Source organism: Rhinopithecus bieti, unplaced genomic scaffold (genome assembly GCF_001698545.2).
Source record: "Rhinopithecus bieti isolate Rb0 unplaced genomic scaffold, ASM169854v2 scaffold_29378, whole genome shotgun sequence".
Classification (NCBI taxonomy): domain Eukaryota; kingdom Metazoa; phylum Chordata; class Mammalia; order Primates; family Cercopithecidae; genus Rhinopithecus; species Rhinopithecus bieti.
In genome coordinates, this window is record NW_016813019.1 from 732,516 (window position 1) to 744,312 (window position 11,797).

The following is an 11,797-nucleotide window of genomic DNA, read 5'->3' on the forward strand; positions in this document are numbered from 1 at the left end:
GTCTGATGGGCTTCCCTTTGTGGGTAACCCGACCTTTCTCTCTGGCTGCCCTTAACATTTTTTCTTTCATTTCAACTTCAGTGAATCTGACAATTACGTGTCTTGGAGTTGCTCTTCTCAAGGAGTACCTTTGTAGAATTCTATTTCTTGAATTTGAATGTCGGCCTGCCTTGCTAGGTTGGGGAAGTTTTCCTGGAAAATATCCTGAACAGTGTTTTCTAACTTAGTTCCATTCTCCCCATCACTTTCAGGTACACCAATCAGACGTAGATTTGGTATTTTCACATAGTCCCATATTTCTTGGAGGCTTTGTTCATTTCTTTTTACTCTTTTTTCTCTAAACTTCTCTTCTCACTTCATTTCATTCATTTGATCTTCAATCACTGATACCCTTTCTTCCAGTTGCTCGAATCGGCTACTGAAGCTTGTGCATGTGTCACGTAGTTCTTGTGTTATGGTTTTCAGCTCCATCAGGTCATTTAAGGACTTCTCTACACTGGTTATTCTAGTTAGTCATTCGTCTCATCTGTTTTCAAGGTTTTTAGCTTCTTTGCAATGGGTTCGAACATCGTCCTTTAGCTTGGAGAAGTTTGATTGTCTGAAGCCTTCTTCTCTCAACTCGTCAAAGTCATTCTCTGTCCAGCTTTGTTCTGTTGCTGGCGAGGAGCTGCGTTCCTTTGGAGGAGAAGAGGCACTCTGATTTTTAGAATTTTCAGCTTTTCTCCTCTGGTTTCTCCCCATCTTTGCGGTTTTATCTACCTTTGGTCTTTGATGATGGTAACGTACAAATAGGGTTTTGGTGTGGACGTCCTTTCTGTTAGTTTTCCTTCTAACAGTCAGGACCCTCAGCTGCAGGTCTGTTGGAGTTTGCTGGAGGTCCACTCCAGACCCTGTTTGCCTGGGCATCACCAGCAGAGGCTGCAGAACAGCAAATATTGCAGAACAGCAAATGTTGCTGCCTGATTGTTCCTCTGGAAGCTTCGTCTGAGAGGCGCACCCGGCCACGTGAGGTGTCAGTCAGCCCCTACTGTTCCTATTCGGCCATCTTGGAACCTCACTCCTCCTACTGAATTTTCTAGTGAGACATACTGGAATTACAAGTCTACTTTTGTATACGTGCACCTGAAAGTCAAAGTGTTTATCATATACAGTAACATATCATTAACATCTCTGCAAAATAATTGGAGGTGGTCACATTATGGCAATCCCAAAAACACACCTCGAGGAAAAATGGAAACAGACTGCCTCAATGTGGTATGATGACTATCTGCAACTTGGAACAAAATTTCCAAGAACAATACACAGATTCAAAAAGTGCTATATTCTCATCAGCAAAAACGAGACATATGACCCCATTTTTTACAACAAATAAATTACAACATCTTGGAGGGGGAGAAAGAAGAATCTATAGAGACAAAGAGATTTGACACATTTAAAAATTGCCACACACGGTTCTCACTTGGATCCTCTTCCAATGAACCAAAACAATCATGAAACAAACAGGAAAACTTAATCACTGAGTGGATAGGAAAATGGCAAAGTAAGGACAAAAGCAGTTTCAAAAATGCACATGTAACTAGAAACATATACCATAAACAGACATAATAATTATGTCATCTAAATCCTTGAAAGGTTTCTAGAGTCAAGTTGGTCAAGAAAATGTTTTCAGATTTTTTTTGTCGGGGGTAAATAGGAGACTGCCTACATTCAAGACTGCCTTGGCGGGGCACGGTGGCTCACACCTGTAATCCCAGCACTTTGCGAGGCCAAAGCAGGCAGATCACTTGAGCTGAGGAGTTCTAGACCAGCCTGGGCAACATGGCAAAACCCCAGCTCTACTAAAAATACAAAAAACTAGCCAAATGTGGTTGTGCACATCTGTAACTCCAGCTGTTCAGGAGGCTGAGACGTGAGAATCACTTGAACCTGGGAGGCAGAAGTTGCAGTGAGCCACTGTACTCCAACCTGGGTAATAGAGCAAGACTCTGTCTCAAAAAAAAAAAAAAAGATTGCCTTAGGTTTAAGCCTGTATGGTAAAACTTAAAGTTACATTTATTGAGCACCTACTACTGGGCACTGAGCAAAGAGGAATCATGTATTAATTCAGGGTTCCGCATGCTGTAGCCCACAGGTACCCAATACACTGCCTGCTTGTGTAAATAAAGTGTTATTGGAATACAGTCAGGCCCGTTCACTTGTATGTTGTCTATGGCCATTTTCACACACAGTTGAATAGCTGCAAGAGGTTGTAAACCCAAAATGCATCTGACCCTGTATTAGCTTTTTACAAGTGGTAACATTTGAAAAGCTAGCCCATTTTACACACAGGAAGAAACCGGGGCTCCAAGAGGCTAACTTTCTCAAGATCCTAATTTGACTGGCAGAGCCAAGATTTAAACTCAAATGGTCTGATCCCAACACTCACATGCTCACCTACCACATTGTGCTGTCTCCAAATAGATAGGTAAGAGAAAACCTAAATGTCGTCCAGTCTCATAAACAGAAGTTTGGGTATAACTTTAGAAAATTCATCCACACAATGGAATTTGAGGCAACCAAGTAAGATAATCTATATTAGACAGAAAACACACCCATTACATATTTGGGAGGAAAATACCTTACAAGCCGACTTTATGTGGGAATTTCCAATTATATATAATAGCACATATAGTTTTGTCCTACCCACCCAAAACCCTTCTAAAGTTACACGAAATACATTTGAAAAGATATAAACCTACAAGGAGAAAGCACACAAAATGAACAGCAAAGCAAATTAAATGAGAATTGGATGTTATTCACAGATAATAGAGCATAGAAAACAGATGGGTTAATGATTATCAGCCAAGGAGATCAGATGGCCAAAACCTAAGCCTTCAGTGAGAAAAAAACCCAGAACCAGACTACAGGACCCCAGAAAGACTCAGGAATTGGAGGTACCACACCTCTCAAAGTGAGGGTGAAGCTGCAGATGAAAACAGGAGATTAGGTGAAGTCTGTCAAGATCTCCAGACCCCTGCTCCCACCCCGTGCAGATGGCCTGCCCTCTCCCCACCCAGCAAAAGACAAAAGTTGATGCTTGGAAAAGTTAAACCAAGGGGACCACAGAAAAATAAAGGTGCAATGAGCTATGATCATGCCACTGCACTCCAACCTGGGTGACAAAAACTTTTTTCTTTTTTTTTTTGAGACAGAGTCTTGCTCTGTTGCCCAGGCTGGAGTGCGGTGGCGTGATGTCGGCTCACCGCAAGCTCTGCCTCTCTGGTTCACGCCATTCTCCTGCCTCAGCCTCCGGAGTAGCTGGGACTACAGGCACCCGCTACCATGCCTGGCTAATTTTTTTGTATTGTTAGTAGAGACGGTGTTTCACCATGTTAGCCAGAATGGTCTCGATCTCCTGACTTCATCATCCGCCCATCTCACGATTATCAGCCAAGGAGATCAGATGGCCAAAACCTAAGCCTTCAGTGAGAAAAAACCCAGAACCAGACTACAGGACCCCAGAAAGACTCAGGAATTGGAGGTACCACATCTCTCAAAGTAAGGGTGAAGTTGCAGATGAAACTAACGTTTCTTCTAACTAACATATCTTCTAACATTTATGTTGATTTTTTTTTTTGCTTTTTTTCTTTTTTTCCCCATGTGTAGTTTTTTTTTTTTTTTTTTTTTTTTTTTTTTTTTTTTCCCCCTTTGTTATTTTTTTTTTTTTTTTTTTGTTTTGTTTTTTGTTTTCTGTTTGTTTTTTCATTGCTGCTAATTTTTTTTTCTTTTTTGTCTTTTTGAGACAGAGTCTCACTCTGTGGCCCAGGCTGGAATGCAGTGGTGTGATCTTAGCTCACTGCCACCTCCTCCTCCTGGGTTCAAGCGATTCTCCTCTTTCAGCCTCCTGAGCAGCTGGGATTACAGGCATGGACCACCATGCCTGGCTAATTTTTGTATTTTTAGTAGAGACGGGATTTCACCATGTTGGTCAGGCTGGTCTCGAACTCCTGACCTCAGGTGATCCACCTGCCTCGGCCTCCCAAAGTGCTTGGATTACAGGCATGAGCCACTGCGCCTGGCCAAAACTTTTAATTTAGGCTGGGCGTGGGGCTCATGCCTGTAATTCCAGCACTTTTCCTAAAAGCAGTGACATGGCGAGGGGAGGAGGGTTATGCTCTCCAGATCATCCCAAAGCAAAGCTCAAAGTCTTTGTGCTCAGAGCTTCTAAATAGCTTTTAAATCCTCCCATTCTTGATCACAGACAATCAAAGATTATCAGACATGTGAAGACAGCCTCTAACACAGAAGAAATCAAAAGAAACAGAAAGAAGCAACTTAAAGAAAACTAAAACCAAGCCAAAAAACTACCATGAATTCCCTAAAAGAGATAACAGAAGATGAAACAAGAACAGAGATGTTATTAAAAAACAAAAGAGCTCTTGGATAATAAAAGCATGACAGCAGAAAGTAAAACTAAATAAAACAGCTGGGTTGGAAGATAAAGAAAAGGAAATCTCCTACAAAGTAAAGCAAGAAGTTGGCTAGAAACAAGGAGAAAGGCAATAAAATTAGAGGACCAGTCCTGAAAAATCCACGGTGGCTCACACCTGTAATCCCAGCACTTTGGGAGGCCGAGGCAGGTAGATCACAAGGTCAGGAGTTCAAGACCAGCCTCACCAACATGGTGAAACCCCATCTCTACTAAAAATACAAAAATTAGCCAGGTGTGGTGGCACACGCCTGTAATCCCGGCTACTCAGGGGGCTGAGGCAGGAGACTCGCTTGAACCTAGGAGGTGAAGATTGCAGTGAGCTAAGATTGTGCCACTGGACTCCAGCCTGGCCGACAGAGCAAGACTCTGTCTCGAAGCAAAAAAAAAAAAAAATATATATATATATATGTGTGTGTGTGTGTGTGTGTGTGTACACACAAAAACAATCATAAACCAAGGAACCAGAATAGCTTCAGACATCAAGAAAACCAGAAGAGGTCAGGCAAGGTGGCTCACACCTGTAATCCCAGTACTTTGGGAAGCCTAGGCAGGTGGATCACCTTAGGTCAGGAGTTCGCGACCAGTCTGGCTAACATGATGAAACTGTGTCTCTACTAAAAACACAAAATTAGCCAGGTGTGGTGGCATGCGCCTATAATCCCAGCTACTCGGGAGGCTGAGACAGGAGAATCACTTGAATCTGGGAGGTGGAGGCTGTAGTGAGCCAAGACCACATCACTGCACTCCAGCCTGGGCAAGACAGAGCAAGACTCCATCTCAAAAAAAAAAAAAAAAAAAGCCCAGAAGAAAAGGAGCAATGCCTTCAAAATCCCAAACAAAATGATTTCCAACCTGGAATTCCGAAACCAGTCAAGCTTGCAATCAAGGTTAAAGGTAAAATAAAGGCAATCTCAGGAGACAGGTGCCGACCAGGGCTGCACTGGAGGTTGAAATCACAAAGATCAGACACCTTTTTAGACAGGTGTTCTTCAGCACCACTGACAACATGGTTCTGACAGTATTTCATGACAATGGATGGTGACAGTTCTACAACAGATGCTTCTCAACTAGAAATCTCTGCAGACTATATTGGAGGAAGTCATTATGTTATATACCCTCATGATGATACTGAGGACAGCAGAATGATCATGAGGACACAAATGGTTCAAAAGAAAGTTTCAGAGAACAAGATATATATCTTCCAATAGCAAATGTGGCTAGGATAATGAAAAATGCCATACCTCAAACGGGAAAGATTACAAAAGATGCCAAAGAATGTGTTCAAGAGTGTATGAGTGAGTTCATGAGCTTTATAGAACATCTGAGGCAAGCAAAAGGTACCATCAAGAGAAGCGAAAAACAATCAATGGAGAAGATATTCTCTTTGCTATGTCAACCTTAGGCTTTGACAGTTATGTGGAACCTCTGAAATTATACCTTCAGAAATTCAGAGAGGCTAGGAAAGGAGAAAAGGGAATTGGTGGAGCAGTCACGCTACAGATGGACTAAGTGAAGAGCTTACAGAGGAGGCATTTACTAACCAGTTACCAGCTGGCTTAATAACCACAGATGGTCAACAACAAAATGTTATGGTTTACACAACATCCTATCAACAGATTTCTGGTGTTCAGCAAATTCACTTTTCATGATTTGAAGAAATGATAGAATGGGGAGTGTAGAGAAATGAGAGTCTGTATGATTCCGGAACAAAGACATCAGAAGGAAAGACTGGTGAAAAGATGTATCTTTGTATATTAATAGCTGTAATGTAGCTTCCTGATGCTTGACTAATCGAGGTGTTAATTCTGACTTGAGAATCTTTTTCATGAATGATTTTAAAGAAAAATTTGGATTTTAAAGGTATTAAAATATTTTTGTTTTGTATGAGTTTGTTGCTCTGTATGACTCCTGTATGCATTGTACACTGCAATTTATTACTGTCAGAGATTTGTAGACAGTTTCTTATTTTCATATCGAATCATGTTACTTTTGTAATTCAAGTAAGCCAAGTAAGGCAGCTGGTTACAACTATTCATGCGATGCTTGCCCTTTTACATAAAATATAAGGGTAGAGTTCATTTTTGAATGCAATTGCCTTTATTACCAAATTTGAGTTTGTCTTGGTTTATACCTTGCATGATAACCTAGCTAGATTCTAGCATTTGCTGTATTCAACTATTAAAATTATTTTTTTTATGTAAAACATTAAGTAGTTCTAAAGCAGCATCATTTTTTTGAAAAATGTAATATGAATAAGTGCGATGCCAGAAGCAAATATTGTCTGCCCTCGTTAAACTTAGGTGCCGCTTAAAAAGCTGTTTACACTGTTCATCGTGCCTGTTAAATGTAGTTTTTAGTTAGTTGGAGCTTTTTTAAGACCTAAAAAAAGATTTGGTTTTGAGTTACATTTATTAAGAATGTGGGAATACATTATAAGTTTAATGTAGTCCTAGTGCTCTTGAAAATGGGTGCCCCTGTTTCATTTGGTACATGATTTTTGTTTCCAAATCATCATCTTCAACTACTATTGTGATCCCTCTTCCAGAAGAGGAATTTTTTATAGTCCTGTGGTAAATGCTTGTCATTTTACCTTTATTTAATTGAAACGGTATTTCCCTGTATGACTATGGAAACCAAGAAAACATCAGACATTAAGTGTATTGACCTTTTACACGGGTGAAGCTGCAAGACAATGGAGAACAGAGTTGAGTGCTGTGAACGGTGTGAAGTAGAAGTCTGCCAACTTCTAGCGTGGTGTCTTCATAATTTCTTTGCAATAAACTAAACTTAGATACATGTAACTTTGTATACATTTAGTAGTATAATACTTGGATTGTTATCTTTTTGAAAAGTGAGGATATTGCTATTTTCTCACTATTCTTCTTTGGTGTTAACTTAACTTGCGGTTTTTTTTAAGTTTAATATCAAAAATTGCTATTGTATAGTTACGCCTAAAAGGAAGTTGGAGTCGAATAAGTCATCTTTGAAGTACACACTCAAATTTATAAGTGTCGGAGCAACTTGTCCCAATATCAGGCTGAAATAGAACATTTACTTTGCCAGAAGGAACCCGTTGAGGAGTATAGGCTAATCAGAGGTTAATAATGCCCTCATCTCCTACTATCCATTTAAAAGCAATCTTCATTATAGTAAATTCAAACAGGAAAAAATGGGGAGTAGTTAAGCAAAATCAACAATCATCCTACTATGTTGAAAGAACCAATGTTAATATTTTGATAAATATCATTTGTACGTTTACTTTGCTAAATATGTATATTTTATAAAATGGGCTCATATTGTGCATACCGTTTTGTAACCTGCTTTTTTCACTTAACAATATATTGGGAACATCTTTTCCAGGTCAAAAAAAAAGGCAATCTCAAACACATGTTTTCCAAAAAAAGTTTCTCCATGTACCCTTTCTCAAGAAGCTACTAGAAAAAGTATTCCACCAAAATGTGAGAGTAAACCAAGGAAGAAGAACATGAGAAGACACAGAGTTATAGGTAGCAGAAGACTCAATCCGGGAGAAATGTGAAGGAGGCTCCAGAGAGACAGCTGCCAGCAGGCCTAAGGGCAGGCAGTCCAGACCAGAGCAGAGTAGGACTACAGAGGGCTGAGGACGCATACCTCCAAGCCAAAAACAAAAAAAAAAGGAATAGATTCCTTATTTTGACCATATTGAGAAGGATTTTATGGCTCTCACAGTTTGGAGATTAATTAGAGAAAGGTACAGGGAAAACCAAAGGAAAAACAAAGTAACGATGAACTTTAAGGAAAATGAAGTTTTACAAGAAAGAAAATGTGATCAGAGTATACAAAGCGACTCAGCTGTGAACATGGCAGTAACCAATCTTAAACAGACTTAATCCAAAAGGTATTCAAGCCACGCAGGGAGGCTGCAGAAAGGGGAAGCTAACGTATCCCTGGGTGTGGATGCTTCTGAAGGAGGTACAGAGAACTAAATTCTCATCTCCCAAGCAAGAAGTTCTCAGACATCTAAAACTGAAAAACTGACCAACAGTAAAGATTATTTAGAAACATGGGGTAAGTACTAGAAGAAAGAGCTAAAAGATGAGAAGCTGCCTGTGGAGCAGTAATAAAGGATGGGTGGAGACGAGTAAGATGAAGGAATGCGGCCAGGCACAGTGGCTCACGCCTGCAATCCCACCACTTTGGGAGGCCAAGGCGGGTAGATCACAAGGTCAGGAGTTTGAGACCAGCCTGACCGACATGGAGAAACCCCGTCTCTACTAAAAATACAAAAACTAGCCAGGTTTGGTGGCGCACGCCTGTAATCCCAGCTACTCGGGAGGCTGAGGCAGGAGAATTGCTTGAAACTGGAAGGTGAAGGTTGCAGTGAGCCACGATCATGCCATTGCACTCCAGCCTGGGCAACAGAGCAAGACTCTGTCTCAACAACAACAAAAAAAAAGATAGAAGAATGCTGCCCCTCAATTATAAGCTATGTTAAAAATCACCAGTATTCTTCCAACGACATCCTTCCCTTCTTCTCTGGTTATCAAGGTATAAGTCTGCCTAGATGAAGGCTGATTTTCCAGATTCCTTTGCAGCTAGGTATCAACCAGGTTTCCCCACTCTTGTCAATAGCAGATATACCATGTGCAACTCTTGAGCCAAGCTCTTAACAAGGAAGAAATGCACTTTCCTCTTCTCCCCTTTCCACTGGCCAGAATGCCCACATTAACAAACCCTGAGTCCTATCAGAGTACCCATTTCACACCAAGAGATGGACACTGTGTTGAGGGGTGATAGAGAATCAAGACAAAAGGCACCAGTATCTCAGCAGCTAAACCCACATCCTAACATATAAATCCTTTAAAAAAAAAAAAACTCAGTTTACATTTATTAATAACTGAAAATCTGAAAATCTGAAAAGTATGTTAGAAGAAAACCATCAATTTGTTTCTTGGAGGCCTGGTTACGTAAAGTACTGTTTTTAACTAGTAACACTTAGGATCAAGCTAGAAAGATGGAACACATTTCATCAAGAGAACTAAAAAGTCAGATGCCTGGCACGAGCTTTACTCACTTTTTGGATTTCTAAATGAGAGTCAGCGTCATCCAAGAACTCTAGGGGTGGAGAGCATTTGTCAATGACTGTCCTGCGGTCCCCAAGGGGCTCCTCACTGGGTTTCTCCTGAGGGTCTATAACTACTCTCCTGTCGTAGAAGCTGCTCTTCTCTGGCACAGTCTTGTCCTCCTCCACGCTGATCTCTGGGGTTGAGTCTTTCTCCTTCTGAGCAGTGGTGACTGTGACACTCCTGGCTGCTCCTTCTGCAGTCTTGGCTGGTCCTTCACTCCTGGCTGGTCCTTCTCCACGGCTGGGACGCTCTGCTGTGCTTGGTTTTGCCCGAATGGCAGCCTCTCCCTTCCTTTTTGGCATCGATTTCCCCAGGATGCCCTGGATAGCCTTCAGGTAGATCATTGTGGAGCCCTGGTCTCGAAGTCTATCCCTCTTCCTTTTCTGGACCTTGTTGGGTTCCTCAATTGTATCATTCTGATCCTCAGCTTCAGCTGCAAATTCAGAGTTTGTGGAGTTATGAGAACTATCTTTGGAATCAACCTGGAAAAAAAAAAAAACAGAATTGAAAGTGTTGTTCCAAGGGTACTTTCGTACATGAAGCATCTGGCAAATTATAAATCAGTGGCGGTTCTACCAGTCAAAGGGACAGTGATTGTGGCTAAGGCAAAGGTTCTCTCCAGGTGGTGAAGTGGCACTGTAAGAGGGGTTGATTGCTGCCATTTCTTAGCATTTACCTTCTCAAGCTCAGCAGATGATATCCTCTCACTGCAGGGGGAGGAAAGGAGCTGAAATGAACACTCTCATTAAACCAGACTGCAAGCTCCTGGAAGGCAAGGAATGCGCTTCAGGCAAAACAGCAGCTCAAGCTCTTGCCACTGGAAAGGGCCCTAGAAACCAGTTAGCCCAATCCCATATCTAAGGGTAAAGGAAACCTGAGGACCCAGTGAGGGCAAGGGCTAGCCCCAGGAACTCCAATCCCCAAGTCCTGAGTGCAGTGTTTTTCCCACCACACCCAAAGCCTCCTGAAAGTTCTCTGCAAACTCTGCCCCTCAAATCATCAACTTGGTTTTGGAAAATGCCTCAGTTTCTCAGTGACTGCACCAGGGTCAATCAAGATAGACTGCTCCCAACAACAAACCTCCTCCGAGATGGAAGTGAAGCCTCAGCCCCCTCTAGCGCCCACTCACTCCAGGACTCCACAAAGAAAAAGCTAAACTTTTTGTCTGCAAGACTATTTTGCTGTGAAATTCCAATCCAGTCTAATCCCAGTCGGGTGTAAGAACACTCCACAAATGTCCCCCTAAGGCCATTCCATAAGCAGTAAACCATTATCCCATCTGCACTCCTAAATCATTTCTATTAAATTCCTCTCAAAAGTAAATACAGACCAGGCACAGTGGCTCATGCCTGCAATTCAGCACTCTGGGAAGCCCAGGCAAGTGGACCCCTTGAACCCAGGAGTTGGAGACAAGCCTGGCCAACATGGCGAAACCCCATCTCTATAAAAACACGTGGGGCGCAGTGGCTCACGCCTGTAATCCCAATCCCAATTTTGGGAGGCCAAGGGAGGAAGATCACTTGGGCTTGGGAATTCAAGACCAGCTTGGGCAACATGGCAAAACCCTGTCTCTACTAAAAATACAAAAATTAGCTGGGCCATGGTGGCACATGCCTGTGATCATGGGAGGCTAAGGCACAAGAATCGCTTGAACCTGGGAGGCGGAGGTTTCAGTGAGCCGTGACGGCACCACTGCACTCCAGCCTGGGCGACAGAGTGAGACCCTGTCTCAAAAAAAAAAAAAAGACAAAAGTGCTTTATATGTACATATTAGCAAAGTCTAAAAAGCCAAACTGTTTATAATGGATCTCTTTGGGTAATGCAGGGAAGTAGAAAGAGGGTTAGTCTCGGCTGGGCACGGTGGCTCACACCTGTAATCCCAGCACTTTGGGAAGCCGAGGCAAGTGGATCACCTGATGTCAGGAGTTTGAGACCAACCTGGCCAACGTGGCAAAACCCTGTCTCTAATAAAAATACAAAAATTAGCCGGCGTGGCAGCGGGCATCTGTAATCCCCCCTACTCAGGAGGCTGAGGCAAGAGAATCGCTTGAAACCAGAAGGCGGAGGTTGCAGTGAGGCAAGATTGTGCCACTGCACTCCAGCCCGGGCAACAAGAGCAAAATTCCATCTCAAAAATTAAAAATTTAAAAAAAGGCCGGGCGCGGTGGCTCAAGCCTGTAATCCCAGCACTTTGGGAGGCCGAGACGGGCGGATCATGAGG

General features: G+C 42.2%; 1 protein-coding gene and 1 pseudogene across 1 annotated transcript in view; one reads left to right on the forward strand and one right to left on the reverse strand.

Annotated features, from left to right (window-relative positions):
- Positions 1-11,797, reverse strand: part of TATDN2 (TatD DNase domain containing 2) — a 40,328-nt gene that overhangs the window by 17,273 nt on the left and 11,258 nt on the right. Inside the window, 1 exon segment of the mRNA XM_017847504.1 lies at positions 9,525-10,058. Coding sequence (XP_017702993.1) covers positions 9,525-10,058 — 534 coding nt within the window.
- On the forward strand, positions 5,381-6,120 carry LOC108512293 (nuclear transcription factor Y subunit beta pseudogene; annotated as a pseudogene).